The 18,575-nt window shown below is 44.8% G+C and overlaps 1 protein-coding gene across 2 annotated transcripts in view; it reads right to left on the bottom strand.

The window, feature by feature from the left end:
• The window catches only part of KDM4A (lysine demethylase 4A), a 40,032-nt gene extending 37,083 nt beyond the window's left edge, over positions 1-2,949 (bottom strand). The window contains exons 1-2 of one of the 2 annotated variants that reach the window (XM_045858749.1): positions 2,793-2,949; positions 458-634 (exon numbers count right to left, since the gene is read on the bottom strand). In XM_045858749.1, coding sequence (XP_045714705.1) covers positions 458-595 — 138 coding nt within the window. In that variant the 5' untranslated portion in view covers positions 596-634; positions 2,793-2,949. Of the gene's footprint in view, positions 1-457; positions 635-2,516; positions 2,595-2,792 lie in introns of those variants that run through there. The other variant, XM_045858750.1, reaches the window with a different exon arrangement.
• Between the last annotated feature and the right edge of the window lie 15,626 nt (positions 2,950-18,575).

Below are 18,575 nucleotides of genomic sequence, written 5' to 3'. Positions count from 1 at the left end.
TTGCTTCTCAGCCTCAGTATCATATCTTACCAAGAGGGGAGGCTGAAGATCTGATTCTGTCTCAGACTAAGAGAAAGTCCACATGCGAAGCCAAATTACTACCAGAGTGCTGGCTGAGTGAAATGAGAAAAAGAGAAGGTGAATGGCACACCCACTCCATGACAGATAAAAAACCACTCAAGCACCATCTTCCTCGGGAAGATGGAAGCACCACAGTAGCTACCCTGAGACCCTGGCTCTTTATCTCCCCTTTAAAGATGCCAAGCAGCTCTGCCCTTACCTAAAAGAGAGATGCTTCAGATGTTAATGAAAGGAATTAACTTGCAAATAGGACAGCAGGCACTCAACTCATCACCCTGCCTGGCTTTCAGTAAACCTCAGTTCTTCCAGCATTCACTTAGGAAGTCTTCCCACTGTCCTGTCACAAAAGCCATTGCTGAACAAACCCACAACTCACCTTGGCCAGCCCAGCCCGGTGAGCTCCTTGGGATTCAATAAAGGCAATGTACCGACTGAAGTTCCGAAACTCCTCCATTGTTGGATAAAAGGTCATTATCCGGGCGCTGGGATTCAGGGTTTCGGATTCAGAAGCCATCTTCCCTCCTTCCTGAGGTGACTTTTGTCAAACAGGAATCTGAAGAAATGCATAAGAGCATAAAATTATATACAATGTAATTAAAATTAAACACTGGGAATGTCAGTGCTGAAAACACTAAAAGATGATGTAGAAATTCTGAAGAAGTATTAAGACCTCGCACCTAGAATCTACCTCTAGGTAAGTTACTTAAATGAACTAAAAATACAGACAAAGGCTCTGTTTAGAAGAACATAATGTATCAACACTGCATGTATTCAAATATTATTTAAATGGAGACAATGTTTCAGCTAAAAAAAAAAGGGGGAAGAAATCAGGATATCTAACAATACAGCAGCACTGCCCATATCTTACACTTATCTTTTCAAGTTGATCCCTTAGCCACACCTTGCTAATTGCTTCTCAGAGTATTAAACATAATACCCTATAACCAGATTTTAAAAGCAACCTATGAGTTCCCTTCTCAGAAACAGCTTTTAAATAGGATTCTAGATTCCTAAGAAAAGTTACTTAGCTATGAGGTTACAAAGTTTAATGGTTAAAAAAAACTTTGATATCAGTAGCTCGAGCTATGATTTTTAAAACCATATCTAAACCACAATGCAGTTTCAACAGTATTCAATGAAGTCAAGCTAGAGACTGGTTTAATTGCACTGCACCCAAAACTCAAAGGACAAAATTTAAACAGGCAATAAACTGGCAACACAGGGCAAACTTCATAACTGACTGGAAAGGGGGAAATACTTTGTTTTTAGACTAGGACTCCATGCTAAGTGGGTACATTCCCATTATCAGATACTACAAAAGACTATTACGACTGAGTAAGAACCAAGCAGATCAGCTCAAAAGGACCAGTTAAGAAGCAAAAAGGAAACTCTAAACTCCCCCAAAGCCATGGCAGTTCGGTTCCAGGAGGTCCCTTGAGAGCTAGAGAACTCAGAGGGAAGGAAACTGCCTCCAACCTACCAGCAATCTAGTAGACAGCATGGAGAACTGTATGAGGTATGAGAGAATACAGGGTCTCCTACTAAGGCCTCTCAGACTGCCATTTCACCAAACATAAAGTGTGCCCTGGCCCAGTGCTCTTCATGTGCCTTGCCAAACCATGGCACGGCAATATAGTATCATCCCTGTTTTACATACCAGGAAATATGCCCGCAGTCCCGTAATGCACTCCTGATGCTCCTTCTATTACTCTATGCTGCCTACATAATAACCTCCACCTAGACTAAGCCCTTTAAAAGGGCAGATCAAGTGTGGAGGAACCTGAAGTATATTCAATTTTGAAGACCCTATTTTTTAAAAATACAAAACACCTTACTTTTGCAAATTTTACCAAAAGATACAATCACGTGAAAACAGTGCTGGGGCCCATCGCCTCTGGCCTTACTCATCTTTGTATGCCTAGAACCTAGAACAATGCACCGCACAGAGTAGGCACTCTGTAACTGCTGAATAACTGATTTCCTTGCCCTCATCTCTGATGCTCATTCCCTTTCTTCCACCCTTGGATTCCCTTCCCCCAACCTACTCCCTGGGGACAGCTCGGGTTCCCTGACACCTTTCTCCCATCCAGCAACAAAGCCTAGTGGTTTGAGAGCACCGACTCCGAAGTGAAAGCAACTCTAAATACAGATCCGGTCTCTGCCATTTATTAACTGTGTGACCTTGGCTGTGTCAGTTTCCAGAGCCTCAGTTTCTCCACCTGTAAGATGGGGGTCCCAACCTCCTTGCTGGCAGGGTTGCTGTAATTAACTCAGATGATGCAAGCAAAATGCTAAGCACTAGGCCCGGTACTTAACCACTCTATAAAGGTAGCTATCGCTAACAACCACTTCAAATTCCCGCCCCCTCCCCTCACACCGCTCCCGCGGGTATCGCTCCCAAAGCAGCCCCTAGCTCCCAAGTCCCCAAACCTCACCGTGCAAAGGGCCAGCCCCTCCCGGCCCCGCCGCCTACGAGAGAGGGGCCCGGCCGCAGGAAGAAAATACGGCCCAGTGGACCCGCCCCCCTTTCCGACGATCATTGGCCATAAGAAATTGGAAAGGACCAATCTCGGGATGCACTTTAGAGGCTCCTGCTTCCATTGGCTGAGAACCGTGTCCATCACTCACCCCTTCCCCTCCCCCACCGGATCTCACGGTCAAGGCCGAAGGAACAACAAATCTGAAAGATTACAAAACCCTCCGGTTCTCACCTAAAGCCCACCGGCCCGGCCGGGCTAAGGCCCAGTTTCTGCTGTCGCCACTAGCCGATCTCACTGCTTTTCCTTCTAGCAAATGAAGCTCCGCCTCCTCTAAAGTCGGTCTCAGCGCAGCCGCACAGTGCTTCACAGAGTCAACCAATCCGAGGCTCACTACAAGCAACCCTCAAAAAACCAATGAACACGCGCTGCGGACGCTCCCAAGTCCGGGTTTATGAATCTGCTCAGCCTATGAGAGCTGGCTAGGGCTGTTGCCAGGAGAAAATGCCGCACCACTCGGGACCGCGGCCACTGAGCATCTCCGCTAAATGTGTAGTGGGCCTATCACAGGCAGGCTTCTGGCGGCCCGTAGCTAATCGGGATAGAAGGACGCGAGTGCCTAGAAATGGGATGGTGGGAAGGGGTAAATGAGATTACTGTCCGATTCCTCTAACGAAAGGGTGGGGCAGAACCTTTTGGGGCTGAGTTAGGACCTTGCCTGAGGTAGAAGTGTGTTAAGATCCCTTAAAGGGAAGCTTCCGAGGACAAGGAATGCCTGATAAGGTGACTAACTTGTCTCGGTTTTTAAAAAGCAAAGTCCCATCCTCTGGGAATCCCCTCATTCGCCGGCCTACCGACGACATTTGAAGGGAACCGCTCCTGAATTGGCAAGGAGCCCTGCGGGTTATTAGGACAGATCCTAAGGGGCAATGTCCTTAAAGTCATTAAAAAGCAGTTCCCGAGTGAGCGAGAATTTGGTGGTCATTAGGAGGAGCTCTTGGGGAAGAGATCCTGGGAGTCGTTAGACGCACCGTGGGGGAGGGGGCTTCTAGGAGTCATTAGGAGCGGTTCCTGAGTAGTAAATCGCCATAATTAAGGAGTTCCCAGATTGTCAAGGGGGATGGGGCAGGGGGTGTAACAGGACGCTCCGGTGGGTCAAATAGAAAAAGCAGTATTCTCACAACCAGTCATTAAAAAAATAAAAGTACAAAATTACCCATAAATAAGTAATGCTGTCGTGACCTGGAAAGAGCTATGGAGTCAGATTTGTGTTCCAAACCAGTGGTCCTCTGAGTGTGGAATTTCGAATCAGCAAAAGGGAGCAAAACACTACTACTAGCCTTGCAGTATTGTGATATCGATGAGAGCTAACACACGCTGAGAAAAAGGATGGCATTACATACAATGGTTCGACGTGGACCAGTGGTAATATAGCCCATGCTTTCCCCTTCCTACCCCCAGAAGCAAAGTTCTGTTTCCAAAAAGACAAGGGAAATGACCATTGTGGCGGGGGTGGGGGCAGGTAGTTAACCATTAATCTTTCACAATTATAAGGTTTTTCTCTCTTGACCTAGTGAGGTAATACATTAGATTGTGTTGGGTATCTCACAAAATTGCTATGCCTCTGAAGTACCCAACTTGGGGGTTCTTCCCACCAAATCGCGCCACAGAAGTCACCCACCTCTACTGTCCTTGCAAAATTCAGTTTGCTTCAGCCTCCACCGTCCTGGAGGTGGATATGGTTCCTAGCCTTGCTGTTACTACCAGATACTCTGTGAATTTAATCTCATTAACATTTCCTGGTGCTGCCAAAAAGGATTTTCTAGGGTGGCTGCGGCTTTGTTCAATTGGTGTGTGCACGTGAAAGGTGGGGCCTGGATCAAGTTCTCTTGACACTCTCCCATTTCTCTGACCAGCTTATTTTAGTCACCTTTTGAAGCTTATCTTTCCTTTGCCACTCCCTCTGTGTTGATATACAAAGCAAAAAGTCAAAGGCGTGGTTACCTTTGGATAGGTGATGGGGAGATGGGGAACAGGGGCTGCACCAATAGTGCTTCTGAGCTGTTAGGAATGTCCTATTTCTTAATCTGGATGGTGGTTTCTACACTGGTCTGTTCACATTTTTTTTTTTTTAAGATTTTATTTATTTTCAGAGAGAGGAGAGGGGAGGGAGAAGAGACGGAAAGAAACATCAATTGGTTGCCCCTCGCACACCCCCTACTGATCACCCTGCCCACAGCCCAGGCACGTGCCCTGACAAGGAATCGGAGACCTTTCAGTTGGCAGGCCAGTGCTCAATCCACTGAGCCACAGCAGCCAGGACTGGTCTGTTTGGATTGTAAAAATTCCTTGAGCATATAAGTTGTGCATAGCATTCGATGTACATGATACCATAATTTTTTAAGTTAAATTACAAAATTAATAAATTTTTTAAAGAAAATCATGTTGATGTTCTCATGGTTATGTCCTTTGCCCTCTTTTCTCATTCTACAAAGTATTCTTAGGTGTTTCTGGTTTCACAACTTACTAACAGCAGTAAGTTACTTAATTTCTCCAATCCTCAGTTATCTAATAACTAAAACTGGAACAGTACTTCCCTTTCTTGGTTGTGAGAATTGAATGAGATAATGCAGGTAAAGCACTTTGATGCTGAATTGGCATGTAGTAAGTGGTTAGTAAATGTTACTTGCACTGAGGGATGATGACGATGGTAATGATATAAAGCACCTAGCCCATAGTTTGAAACAAGAGCTCAATACACATTTGATCCACGGCTTCGCGCATGTGCGTGCACTGACGACACCCACTCTGTACTCCGGCATACGCTCCTCTCCCCTGAGTTCAGATCCATACGTTCTCCTATGTCTAGATCACTCCCCTCCAGGTATCCTACAAGTACCTAAAACTCACATGCCCAATAAAGAACTGCTCTGCCTCTCAAATGAACTTCACCTCCTAAGTGTCCTATCTCAGTTATTAGGGCACCATCCACCCAATCACCTAAGGCAGAAACCAGTAAGCAGCCAGGGACTCCTTCATGGGTCCGTTACCTCACTCTTCACAGAGTTCCACAAAGTAAGTGTTTTACAAGTGCATGAGTGTTTACAGGCCCATCTTTCTCCACTGGTCAAAACTCTCTCTCAAGTATCATGTCAGTCCCACCTGGTGTGGATTGAGTGCCGGCCTGCAAACCAAAGGGTCACGTGTTCAATTCCCAGTCAGGGCACATGCCTGGGTTATGGGGCCAGGTTCCCAGTGGGAGCACATGAGAGGCAACCACACATTAATGTTTCTCTCCCTCTCTTTCTCCCTCCCTTCCCCTATCTCTAAAAATAAATGAATAAAAGCCCTGGCTGGCATAGCTCAGTGCATTGAGCTCGGACTGCGAACCAAAACATCGCAGGTTCAATACCCAGTCAGGGCACATGCCTGGGTTGCAGACCAGGTCCCCAGTGGGGTCACATGAGAAGCAACCACACATTGATGTTACTCTCTCTCCCTCCCTTCCCCTCTCTAAAAAATAAACAAACAAACAAATAAATAAATAAAATAAATGAATAAAGTCTTTAAAAAAATAAAGAGTATCATGTCAGTGTTATTGGCAGTATCCTTTAGAAATGTGTTTCATTGCCAGAAATAGAACCCTAGCAAGAGTGGCTTGAACAAACATGAAGTTATTTTTCTCATGTGACAAGAAGTCTGAAGGGGGCATTTATTGGCATTGACTTAGTATTCAGCAAAGACGCCAAAGATGCAGTCTCCTTCCATCTTCCCCCATTCATAACCTGGGTTTGGCCTTCGTATGTGCGCCTCACAGTGGGAGGGTGATTGCTGTGGCCCTAGGCATCCTGTCCACATCCATGGTGATGAGGGAGAAAGGGAGCACATCAGGAACACCTGTTCTTCCTACCAGATGAGGCAAGAAGTCTCCCGGAATCTGCTCACCTGTTACTGAAGGCCCACCGTTACCAAATAAGTGGAACAGTCCCTTTCTGCCCTCATGGCGTTTACAGTCTAGTGAGGGAAACAGGCATGAAACAAGTGTTCAAGCAGATAAAGAAAATCACAAAAGTTGTGCTTGCTATGGATAGAAAAAGACGGGGGATACAGCTTTTAGAGTGATTTGTTAGCCATGATGGTAGGATCTGGAGATAAACTGTCATTTTGTCCAATGCCTAGCATATAGTAAGTATTACATCGGTAACAATAATGGCAATATTATTAGTTTTCAAAGTTAACTACACTTAGCCCTTATTATGTTCCAAACACTATACTGAAAAGTTTAATACCCGTATACACAAAAGTTGTTTACGTCGTCATTAACATTTTTTATAAAAACAACTTTATAGTGGTATTATTTAGACACCATAAAATTTGCCCATCTTAAGGGTATAATGTAACGATTTTTAATAATTTACCACCTTGTGCAACCAGCACCCCATCCAGTTTGAGAACATTCCCGTCACTTCAGTAAAATCTGCTACCTCAGTAAGATGCCCATGCCCAGTGACCAGCACTCTCTGCCCCCACTGCCAGCCCCGACCACCATGCATCTACTCTGTCCTTATCGACGTGCCTTTTCTGGACATTTCATATAAATAGAACCATACAATATGTGCTCTTTTGTGTCTGAATTTTTTCATTTAGCAATAATTTTTTCTGAGATTCATCTAAGTTGTAGGATGCATCAGTATTTTATTTCTTTTGATGTTGAATAGTATCCCATTGTATATTTTTTAAGATTTTATTTATTTTTAGAGAGAAGGGAAGGGAGAGAGAAAGAGGGAGAGAAACATTGCAACCCAGGCATGTGCCCTGACTGGGAACCGAACCCTCGACCCTTCGGTTTGCAGGCCAGGGCTCAATCCACGGAGCCACACCAGCCAGGACCATTGTATAATATTTTTTAAGGGTTTTGTTTCTTTACTTTTAGAGAGAGAACAAAGGAGGGAGATAGAGAGGGAGAGAAACATCAATGTGTGAGAAATACATTGATTGGTTGCCTATCGCATGCTCCCTACTGGAGACCTGGCCTGTAACTCAGGCATGTGTCCTGACTGGGAATCGAACCTGTGGCCTTTTGATTTGCAGGCTGGCACTCAATTCACTGAGCCACACCAGCTAGGCCATTGTAGTATTGACATTTGGGTTGTTTCTACTTTTGGCTGTTATGAATAGGGCTATCAACATTTATGTATTTATGTGCAAGTCTTATTGAAATGTATGTTTTCATTTCTCTTTGTTAGTTAATTAGGAATGGAATTTGTGTTGTACAGTAAATTTGTTTTTTAATAAACTGCCAAACTGATTTTGAAAGTGGCTATACATTTTACATTCCCACAATATAGGAGGGTTCCCGTTCACCATATCTTTGCCAGCATTTGTTATTGTCTGTCTCTGATTACAGCCATTCTAGTGGGTGTGAAGAGGCATCTCATTGGGGTTTTAATTTGCATTTCCCTAGTGACTAATGATGTTGAGTATCTTTTTACATGCTTATTAGCCATTCATATATCATCTTTGGTGAAATATCTATTTATAATCTTTTGTCAATTTTTAAAAATGGGTTGTCTTAATATTGAGTTGTAAGAGTTCTTTGTATACTCTGGATACAAATCCTTTTATCAGATATTGGCTTTGTAAATATTTCCTCTCATTCTGTGTCTTGTTTTCTCATTTTAATAGTGTCTTTTGAAGTGCAAGAGTTTTTAATTTTGATGAAGTCTAATTTAACAGTTTTCCTTCTTTTATGTATTGTGCCTTTGGTGCACTGACATTAGCATTTATACAGTTCTGTTCTGCCTCCAAAACCTATCCAGAATCCAGCACTTCCCTCCACCGCGAGCCACCCCCCACCCCCCACCCCCGCCCCGTGCAAGCCACCATCATCTGAAGCCTGAAGAGGATAATTCTCCCCGCTCCTGCCCTTGCTGCCTGCAGTCGCCTCAGCAGCAGAGTTATTCTTTAATACTTGAAGCCAGATCATGTTACTCCTTTAAAAACTATCAAATAAATGACTTTCATCTCATTCTGGAGAGACGCCAAGTCCTTAGAATGGCCTATAGACACTCTCCCTCTGGGAAGCACAGCCTCGCCTTTCCCTTCTACCTCATCCCTCCAGGCGGTTACACATTCCTTTCTCTCTCCTAGGCTCCAAGACCCCTTCTGTATCTTTCTAAATAAATTTTTCTCTTATCATTCGAGAAACAAGATGGCCTACAATCCCCCCACGCCCATCGCCATGTCACCCCTCCCCCTACTCCTCCAGTTCCCTTTCCCCCATGTGGGAGTGGCTCGCTTCCCCATCTCCTTCCGGGCCTTGCTGACATGTTACCTCCTCAGCGAGGCCTTCCCTGGCCACCACTTTATGCTCTATTTTTCTATTCTTTAACTCCACCCATTAGAATGTCTTGTCCGTGAGGCCAGGACTCTGTGTCACCATGATCCCCATCACTAGGGACAGCCCTGGCTCTCTGCGTGAGCTTACTAAGTACTTGTTGAGCCCTGACTGGTGTGGCTCAGCCTGTTGGGCGTCGTCCCACAGGCTGTAAGGTCACTGGTTCTGGATCATGGATCAGGGCACATGCCTGGGTTTCAAGCCCGGTCCCCGGTTGGGGGAATGTCAGAGGCAACCAAACCATGTTTCTCTCCCTTTCTTTCTCCCTCCCTCTTTCAAAAAATAAATAAATAAAATCTTTTAAAAAATACTTAAATATTTCTTCAGTGAACAAATGACATTCCTTAGTTTCATCCTCACAATGAACTGTCGAAGAAGGCATCGCTACTGACTTCACTTTAGAGCTGAGGAACCTGAGAGGCAGGAAGGTTAGGCGATGTGAAATGAACACTGGATCTGCGGCGATTCGTTAAATAAATGAATGAATGATGAACTGAATGAGTAAACGAACAGTAAGGATTGTGTCTGTGCACTGATGATGCCTTTGGCTTTCACCTCCGGGTCAGTCGCATTCCACCTCTTGTGTGGGGGCGCTAGCTGATGAACAGAACATTTTCTGTTTCTGGAGCTTTGCGGGTCTTGGTCAAAGGGCCCCACAGGAGCTGCCCAGAAAAGAAGCCCTGATCCCTAAGCACAAGGAACAGGTTGACACAGCCCAACCCACTCAGCCTGGTTCACTGGGAAGGGGGGTGGGGAAGGGCTTCAGCAGCCAGTCCAGGCCATGTAAATACAAAGAGAATTCAGCCTTAACTCAGCCTTGCAGACAAGGTCAGCTGGAAAGACCAGGGCCTTCTAGACTGTGAAATAGAAACATACAAATATAAAAATGTTTACAGGCAAACACACACATACTCACAAATCCACCCTGAACCTTCCAGTTAACAAAAACATAGTCTTTCCTTCTAGCTCTGATTGCCTCGCCCGCGCTGGGGAGCACGGCTCAGCGTCACAGGGGACGCCTTGGAGAGTAGTGCAAACAGGCACCCCCCGTGGGCCGTTTCCTCGTCACCTCCAGTCCTCCTTCGCTTCCACCAACTGTTCTGTCGGGTTTTCGTTTTATTTTCACCTGAGCCACCAAAATATCTTCACCTCAAGGCTAAATCCCATCCATTCCTCAAGACTTCACTCAAATTCTACCCATTTGTACCTTTTTTAATTTAATGATTTTATTTTACTTTTAAAAAAGATTTTACTCATTTATTTCTAGAAAGAAGGGAAACACGGAAGAGAAGGAAAGATCCATGTGTGAGAGAAACATCAATCAGTTGCCTCTCATATGCTCCCAACCGGGGACCTGGCCGGCAGCCCAGGCATGTGCCCTGACTGGAGTCGAATCAGCAACCTTCTGGTCTGCAGGACAAGGCCCAACCCACTGAGCCACACCAGTCGGGGATAATTTAACAATTTTAAAACAAGCACCTATTTTGTACTGGCTGTGGGGATATAGAAATGAAGACAACTCTGTCCCTCCACGTGGACAATTAATTACTCAAACCCAACAAAAGCCCACGCTTGGCCCTTCCCTAAGTCTGCTCCTGCCTCAGTGCTCCCCACCTCAGTAGAGGCACCAGTATTCATGCAGGTGGGCGGGCAGGCACTCTCGATTCTTTTCTCTTGCAGCCCACACCCAAGCCTATTGGCCTTACCTTTGAAACTATATGGAGAATTCATTTTTCTTTAAACCTCTGTGACTACCACCCCACTTCAAGCCCCAACACCTTTCACCTGGACCACTGCAACCACTGTTCCTCCGATCTGTTTCCCAAACATCAGCCAGAGTGACAGTTTCTACAAAACAAAGCGGAATTCATTGCTCTATTGAAAACCCTTTAAAAGCTTCCTGTGTTCTCACTGTGAGTCCTAAGTCCCTGTCCTGGCCTGCGGGGCCCCTGCGCATTCCCCACCCCATCCTGCCTCATTCTTCCTTCGCTCTCCCGGCTCCAGCACTGCTTGCCTCTATTCTGATATATATATATATATATATATATATATATCAGAATAGAGGCAATTTTTATATTTATATATTTATGTATATAAATATATGTAATTTTAAATTTTATTTTTAGAGAGAGGGGAAGGGAGGGGGAAAGAGAGGGAGAGAAACAACCATGTGTGAGAGACACATCCATCGGTTTCCTCTCGCACGCCCCCGACGGGGGACCTGGCCTGCAACTCAGGCACATGTGCCGCCAGGGAATCAAACTGGAGACCTTTCGGTTCACAGGCTGGCACTCCATCCACTGCGCCACACCAGGCAGGGCTCTATTATGTTTTTCTAAAAGGAGCTGTGCTCCCTTCTGCCTCAAGGCCTTTGGCTAAAGACCACTTCCTCACAGAAGCCTGACTCTTGCTGTGGAGGTCTTGCTGTCCTGCACTGCCCTCATGGCGTTAGGAGCTTTTCCTGCAGAGCACCTATAGTTTTGCAATTCTATTTGTGTGTTAAGATTTCCGTGGCTTATGTCTGTTTCCCACCGACTAAGCCTCAAAGAGCATGGACTTTGGCTTCTCTCTATTTGAAGTCCATTGTCCTGTGCAATGCCTGGTTCATAGCAAGTGCTCAATAAACATTCCTGGTATATTGCTTGTAGAAAGAATGGATAAATGAAGCCACATAGATTGCAGTTTGAGTAGTAGTTAGCATGCAGCTTCTGGAGTCACACAGATCCAGGTTCAAATCTAGATTCTGCACCCTTCCTAGCCATGCGACATAGGGTGAGTTGCTTGACCTCTTTGAGTCTCAGTCTTTAGCTGTAAAAGGAGATAATCATACAAGCTTCTATACAGGGCTGTTGGGGGGATTAAGTTTCAGCAATGCAAATAAAGTGCATGTCACATCCAAGTGCACAGTAATGTTAACAGTGTTACTATAGCATGGCGGGAGCTCAGACAGGAGTGACTGCAGAGAGTGCCCTGAAAATGTGCCAGAGAGGAGACTGCAAAGGGCCACAGCTGGAAAGGAATCTGGGACACAGATCTTTGGGAGGAGATTGAAGAGCATCCCAGTTCTGGGGCCAAAAACCTCCCCCCAGGTCCAAGTTCAATCCAGGTATTGGGTGACCTTTATTTATTAAAAAAATATTGTCATTGAGCCCTGGCTGGTGTAGATCAGTAGATTGAGCACGGCTGGGAACCAAAGTGTCCCAGGTTCGATTCCCAGTCAGGGCACATTCCTGGGTTGCAGGCCATAACCCCCAGCAACCACACATTGATGTTTCCCTCTCTCTCTCTCTATCTCCCGCCCTTCCCTCTCTAAAAAATAAATAAAATATTTAAAAAAAATATTGTCATTGGTAAATCTGCATCGGAGCCATTCCTACCATTGGGGTGGGGGATGGGAAGAAAAGCAGCTCCACAGGGAGATTTGGTGTGGATGCAGGTCCCTTCTTAGGTGAGGTGGCTGGGGGACGGGAAGCCCCTCTCACGGCTTACTAGGATGTGTGCTCAGGGTGGAAGGAGAATGTGGGGCCTCCTGAGAGGAGCTGGGAGTGGAGACGGGGGGGACAAAGGGCTCAGGCCCCAGCTATGGGCCCTCTTACCATCAGATTATTTCTTGCCTTAGGGCCAGGCCGAACACCTCTTCTCTGGTCCATTTAGCAAACATTTATCTAGTCGCTACTTTGAGCCAGACTAGGCTGGGAGGCAAGTAAGACATGGCTCTTGGCTTCGAGAAGTTCCCAGTCCAGTAGAGGAGACAGATGAATCAAACCATAATTATCATGTCAATTTGCATTTCATTTCTGCACTGAGGCCTGGAGGATTTCTTTGGCATTCCACCCCCACCCCCCGCACCGCCCCCTATTTTAGTATGTGAACAGCAGAAGAAAGAAGAATAACAATTTCAGCACACTGCTATGGTTACTGGACCAGCACTACAGCTTAATGTGAGGCCGTCTGGCTGGGTGTGGGGGAGGAGGGGCTAAGGCAGGATTCCCAAAGGACTTGGTTTTGGATGAGGGGCACCAGGAAGGATGCCAGGCTCACACAGCCACAGCATGGCGTACCTCCTCACCACTCACACATTCTTTCAAAAAAAGTGTATGTCAGCGGTAGCAAACCAGAAAACGCATTTAAAATAGGGAGCGTCACCACCGGGAAAAATCACTGCTGACGTTTTGGTGTATACACTGCCAGAGATTCTCTAATTTTAATGCTCATACAAATGCACTAAGGAACTCTCAAAATACAAATTCTCTTTCAGTAGGTCTGGGGCTGGGACTGGGATTCTGCTTCTAAAATGCTCCCAGCTGATGCGTGTATATATTTTGGGTTGTTTCCAACTTTTCAGTATTATGAATGATGTTGCCGTGAGTTTTTGCCCATATATTTAAAAGGTATTTGCTTGTTTCCTGTATATAAATTCCTGAATGTATATCACTGGGTCAAAGGTAAAGCATAATTTAAGGCTTTTGATACTGGAATTTTTCCTGTAAGAAGTTAGAACCAGCGTAGACCCCCACAAGCAGTGTGACTGCCCGGTCCCCTGCCCCCTCCAATACTGACACATAACTATTGTCAATTTGTTAAACAACAGGCCCTGATCTTTTATTTCAGTGTGCATTTCTTCAATTAATGGCGAGGCTCTGTGGAAACAAAACACAACAAAAAAGAAGACAAATTTTAAAAAGGAAAGAGAAAAATAAAAATAGTAAGGCTCTGTATCTTCCATAGTTTCACAAAACTTGTGTATCTTTTGTAAATTGCCTGTTTGTGTCCATGCCCACTTTTCTATTATGATATTTAGTTTTGTTCTTGTTGATTTGAAAGAAGGTCTATCGATTAGGGATGTTACCCTTTACTTTTTACAAATGTTTGGCATGGTGTGCTTAAGAAAAAGCAAGTATTTAAATAAGGCTGGGGCCCTGGCTGGGTAGCTCAGCTGGTTAAGCATTGTCCGGATAGGCAAGGTCGAAGGTTCAATCTCCAGCCAGGCCACATACACGAATCAACCAATGCATGCATAACTCAGTGAAATAACAAATCGATCTCTCTCTCTCTCTCTTCTTCTCTCCAAAGTCGATAAATAAGTTTTAAAATTTACATAAGGCTGGAATTAAGGGTTTGAGAAGAGGTGGGTCAAGTGTCATAAGAGTATGCTGAGTTTCAAGTTCCAGACTGTCATCACTGTGGATGCTGAGAGGCTGCACCCAGCTTCCTCGTGACGCTGCGGCTGTCCTTCTGCAACCTGGGCGGCTGCACTCATCAGACAGCGTCTCCTCCCTCCCAGCGGCTTACTTGGGTCCCAAGGCTTCCTTCAGACCCCAGCCGGCTTTCCTTCATGTGAAACACATTCAGATATGTCATCGTTCATTTTTTCAAGGAACACTGACACCTGTAACCCAAATTGAGGGAGGGGAACTTTCCAAAGTTCAACTAATGTCCATTTGGCAGAACGTCGGGGACTAGCACTAATTAATTTTGAAAACCTACAAAGGTAATGACAGGGGGACTAGCTGTGTCAGGTAATAAAACAAAACCACAAACATTACATGAGTGGTTCTGGCCTGGACAAGACAGATGAATGAAACAGACTTGAGGCCCAGAAGTAACCTCTGTGCTTAAAACTTCGTATGTAATTTTCTTTTAAAGGAGGAATTACAAATCAGTGCAAAGAAGAAGAGGGTGATCTAAAGTAATTTTGTGTGGGGGGGGGGGATTTAGATATTCACATGAACCATACACTAAAATATTTTTTAAAATAAGAATTCCAAAAGATAGTAAGCAATGGCACTGACTGGTGTGGCTCAGTGGACTGAGCACTGGACTGGGAATTGAAGGGTCAACTGCTGGTTCCCAGTCAGGACATATGCCTGGGTTGCGGGCCAGGTCCCTGGATGGGGGCGTGTGAGAGGCAACTGATCGATGTTTTTCTCACACATCGATGTTTCTTTCCCTCTCCTTCTCCCTCCCTTCCCCTCTCTCTGAAAGTAAGTAAATAAATAAATATCTATATATCTTTAAAAAGATAGTAGCAATGGAATCAGATTGACAAAGAAAACAGAGCTAAGAAAACCACAGCCCAAGATGTCTAGTCAAGGATCGTTCTCCCAGAGAGGGCTGGACAAGTTTTAATTTCAGAGGCTTCAGGTAAAGAAATCAGAGTGGGTGACGCGGCAAACACCAGGGGAATCTGATAACGAGACCCCCTAGTGAGGCCTCAGCAGTTGCGGTCCAGCCTTCCTCCTCCAGCAGCAGGTTCATGGAGAACCCGACACGGTATCTTTAGCGGTTTCTGGGGAAATCTTTAAGCACAGATGGCAAAATTAAAACTGAGAGTATGTCTAAAAGAGATTGTAAGACCTACGAGAATCAGAAACTTTATAATCTTAAGTGAAAACATTTCACGAGGGGCACGTCACCAAAGGCAAGGGGAAGACTAACAGGCTGCACCAGAAACGCGGCCACTTAGTGCGATCCAGCAGTGAGGGGCATGGAGGAAAAATCGGAAGACTTATTTGAAAATAATGCTTGAAAGATTTTTTCATAAACATGCAATTAAAATGCTGTTTATTGATTTTCAATTTTTAGAATGAAAGACTTAATTACAGAAATAGAACAGAAAAGTATTATACACTTGACAATGTGAGATAATAATTAAAAAAAAAAGGTAGCTGGAGGAAGGAGGAAGGGGATCAGGGAAAGCGAACTAATTTCCTCATTCTTCATAGAGGGTAATCAATAGATACTGCCTTGGGTGATAAATAGATATTTAAATATATTACTTAAAGTCATGGGGGAGCTCCGGAAGAATTAAAATACTGTATCTAACAAAATCAGGAGGTACAGGTGGGAGACCATATAATTTAATTAAACCCAGCACTTTACTGCGGAGTCACCGGGAACCATCAACGGAGAGACCACCTACAGAGGATGTGATGCTCACCACCCGAACCGAAGTCAGACGCTCCAGGGGATGAAACTAGAGTTGGGGAGCAGAGATTGTGTATCCTTCAAGACTGAATTATTTTGATCTATTTTATCATGTACGTCCACTTCGGAAACAAAAATGTTATATTGATAACCATTTTTTAAAATGATGGCACATCTATAACTGAAGAGTATGTAGTGGTTTACAAAATGAGGCACTCATGTGGAAATTCACAATACACTTGAGTGAAAAGGACAATTTGCAGGAAGATGTGAGTAACATGATTCTCGTAGGGAAAATAAAGTTTATAGCCCTGACTGGTGTGGCTCAGTGGATTGAGTGCCAGCCTGCAAACCAAAAGGTTGCTGGTTCGATTCCCGGTCAGGGTACATGCCTGGGTTGCAGGCCACGTCCCCAGTTGGGGGTGTGTGAGAGGCAACCGATCTATGTATCTCTGGTACATCAATATTTCTCTCCCTTTCTCATTTCCTTCTCCTCTCTAAAAATAAATAAAATCTTAAAAAAACAAAATTTATAAACATGTTTGTACATTTATAGAAAATGCCCAGATATAGACTAAATTGTTTCTTTTTAAAAATTTTTTTAAACACTAATGTGTGGTTGCTGGGGGTCATGGCCTGCAACCCAGGCATGTACCCTGACTGGGAATCGAACCTGAGACACTTTGGTTCGCAGCCCGCACTCAATCCACTGAGCTATGCCAGCCAGAGCTGATATAGACTAAATTGTGACTCCCTCCAGGGAGCTGGGGGACAGGGTGAGAATGGGGACTTTAATATTTTACAACTTCTTTCCTGTTTGCAAGATTTTTGTAGTTTTTAAAAACATTGTATAATTTTAGCCCTGGCTGTTGTGGTTCAGTGGATTGAGTGCCAGACTGTGAACCAAAGGGTCTCTGGTTCGATTCCCAGTCAGGGCACTTGCCTGGGTTGTTGGCCAGGTCCTCACATGGGGATATGTGAGAGGCAACCACACATTGATGTTTCTCTCCCTTCCCCTCTCTCTAAAAATAAAAAATAAAAACATTGTATAATTTTAAAAGTTTGTATTTCTAGAAATTAAAGTGCTATTAATTCTTTTTCTAAGTGCTATTCTTTTAAAAAAATTGTATTTACTTACTTTTAGAGAGGAAAAGAGGAGAGGGAAACATCCATGTGTGGTTGCCTCTCATGCGCCCCCTACTGGGGACCTGGCGCACAACCCAGGCATGTGCCCTGACTTAGAATTGAACCAACAACCCTTTGGTTTGCAGGCCGGGGCTCAATCCACCAAACCACACCAGCCAGGGCTAAATGCTATTAATTCTTTACAGAACACTTGGAAAATTACATAGAAAGAAATCACCCAACTGGCCATGGCCAGGTAGTTCATTTGGTTAGAGTGTCGTCCCAATATGCCAGGGCTGCTGGTTCGATCCCCTGGTCAGGGCACATAGAAGAAGTAGCCAGTGAATGCACAAATAAGTGAGGCAACAAATCAATGTTTCTATCTCTAAAATTTAAAAAATCACCTAACCTCACAACTTTTGGTGTATTTCCTTCCAAATATTTTTTTTCAATGCACCTGACTGTTTCCACAGAGAGGCACCTACAGTGCGGAATGAGCCCTGTAGTCAGGCAGACCTAGCAGCGACAGCAACTCCACCACCCTCCCACTGGGAACCTTGTGTAGGTTGCTCAGGTTGCTCAGCTCTCAAGATCCGCCCTATCCTTCCAGCTGCTCAGGCCAGAACCATGTGGTCAACCTTGACTCCTCATTTTCTCCATCCACTCTGTAAGGAAATCCTTAGTTTTACCTCTAACTTATAACCAGTATCTAGCTACTTTTCACCACACTTGGACATTCATTCCTTCTTTCTTTCTGAAAATATGTGAGTGTGTATACACACATATACGGGGGGGGGGGGAGAAGGTAGGGAGAAAGAGAGAGAAACATCAACACGCAAGAGAAATGTCATCTCTTGCATGCATCCCAATTCGGGACCAAACCCACAACTCAGGCATGTGCCCTGACTGGGAATTGAACCAACAACCTTTTGCCTCACAAGTGACACTGAACGTCAAACAGTGTTCAGGACTGGATTTTTCTTTCTTTTTTAATCCTACATTTCCACTACCCAGAGGGAAGTGGTAATGTTTTGTTGTATTTCTTTCACTTTAAAAGTTTTTTAATTTATTGATTTTAGAGAGAAAAGGGAGAGAAAGGGAAACATCAATTTATTGTTCCACTTATTTAGGCTTTAATTGATTGATCCTTGTATGTGCCCTGAATGGAGATTGAACCCACAACCTTGGTGTACTGGATGCTTTAACCGATGCTTTAAGCCACCCAGCCAGGGCCCACCATGCCTGGACTTCCGCCACAGCCCTCCCCAGGTCCTTGGAGCTGGCCCATTCGCTCTCTGACCTCATCCCCCACGACCCTCTCGCCCTCTGCTCGCAGCACCACAGCTGCACCAGCCGCAGCACTTCAGGCACGTTCTGTCCCGTGCATGACCTCTGCTCCAGCTGTTCCCGCTGGCAGCAAGCTCGTTTTGAAGATGTTGAGGCAAAAATCTCTCACCACCTTCAAATCTTCCCTCAAATCCCATCTTTTCAATGAGTCTTTCTCTGATCACCCTAATAATCTGGCCCCTAATCCCCGCACCTCTACTTCCAAACAAACTCCTTATTTT

Source organism: Phyllostomus hastatus, unplaced genomic scaffold, assembly GCF_019186645.2.
Source record: "Phyllostomus hastatus isolate PE091 unplaced genomic scaffold, TTU_PhHast_1.1 phas_scaffold_182, whole genome shotgun sequence".
In the NCBI taxonomy this organism is placed as follows: Eukaryota; Metazoa; Chordata; class Mammalia; order Chiroptera; family Phyllostomidae; genus Phyllostomus; species Phyllostomus hastatus.
This window is presented reverse-complemented; position numbering and strand designations above follow the sequence as displayed.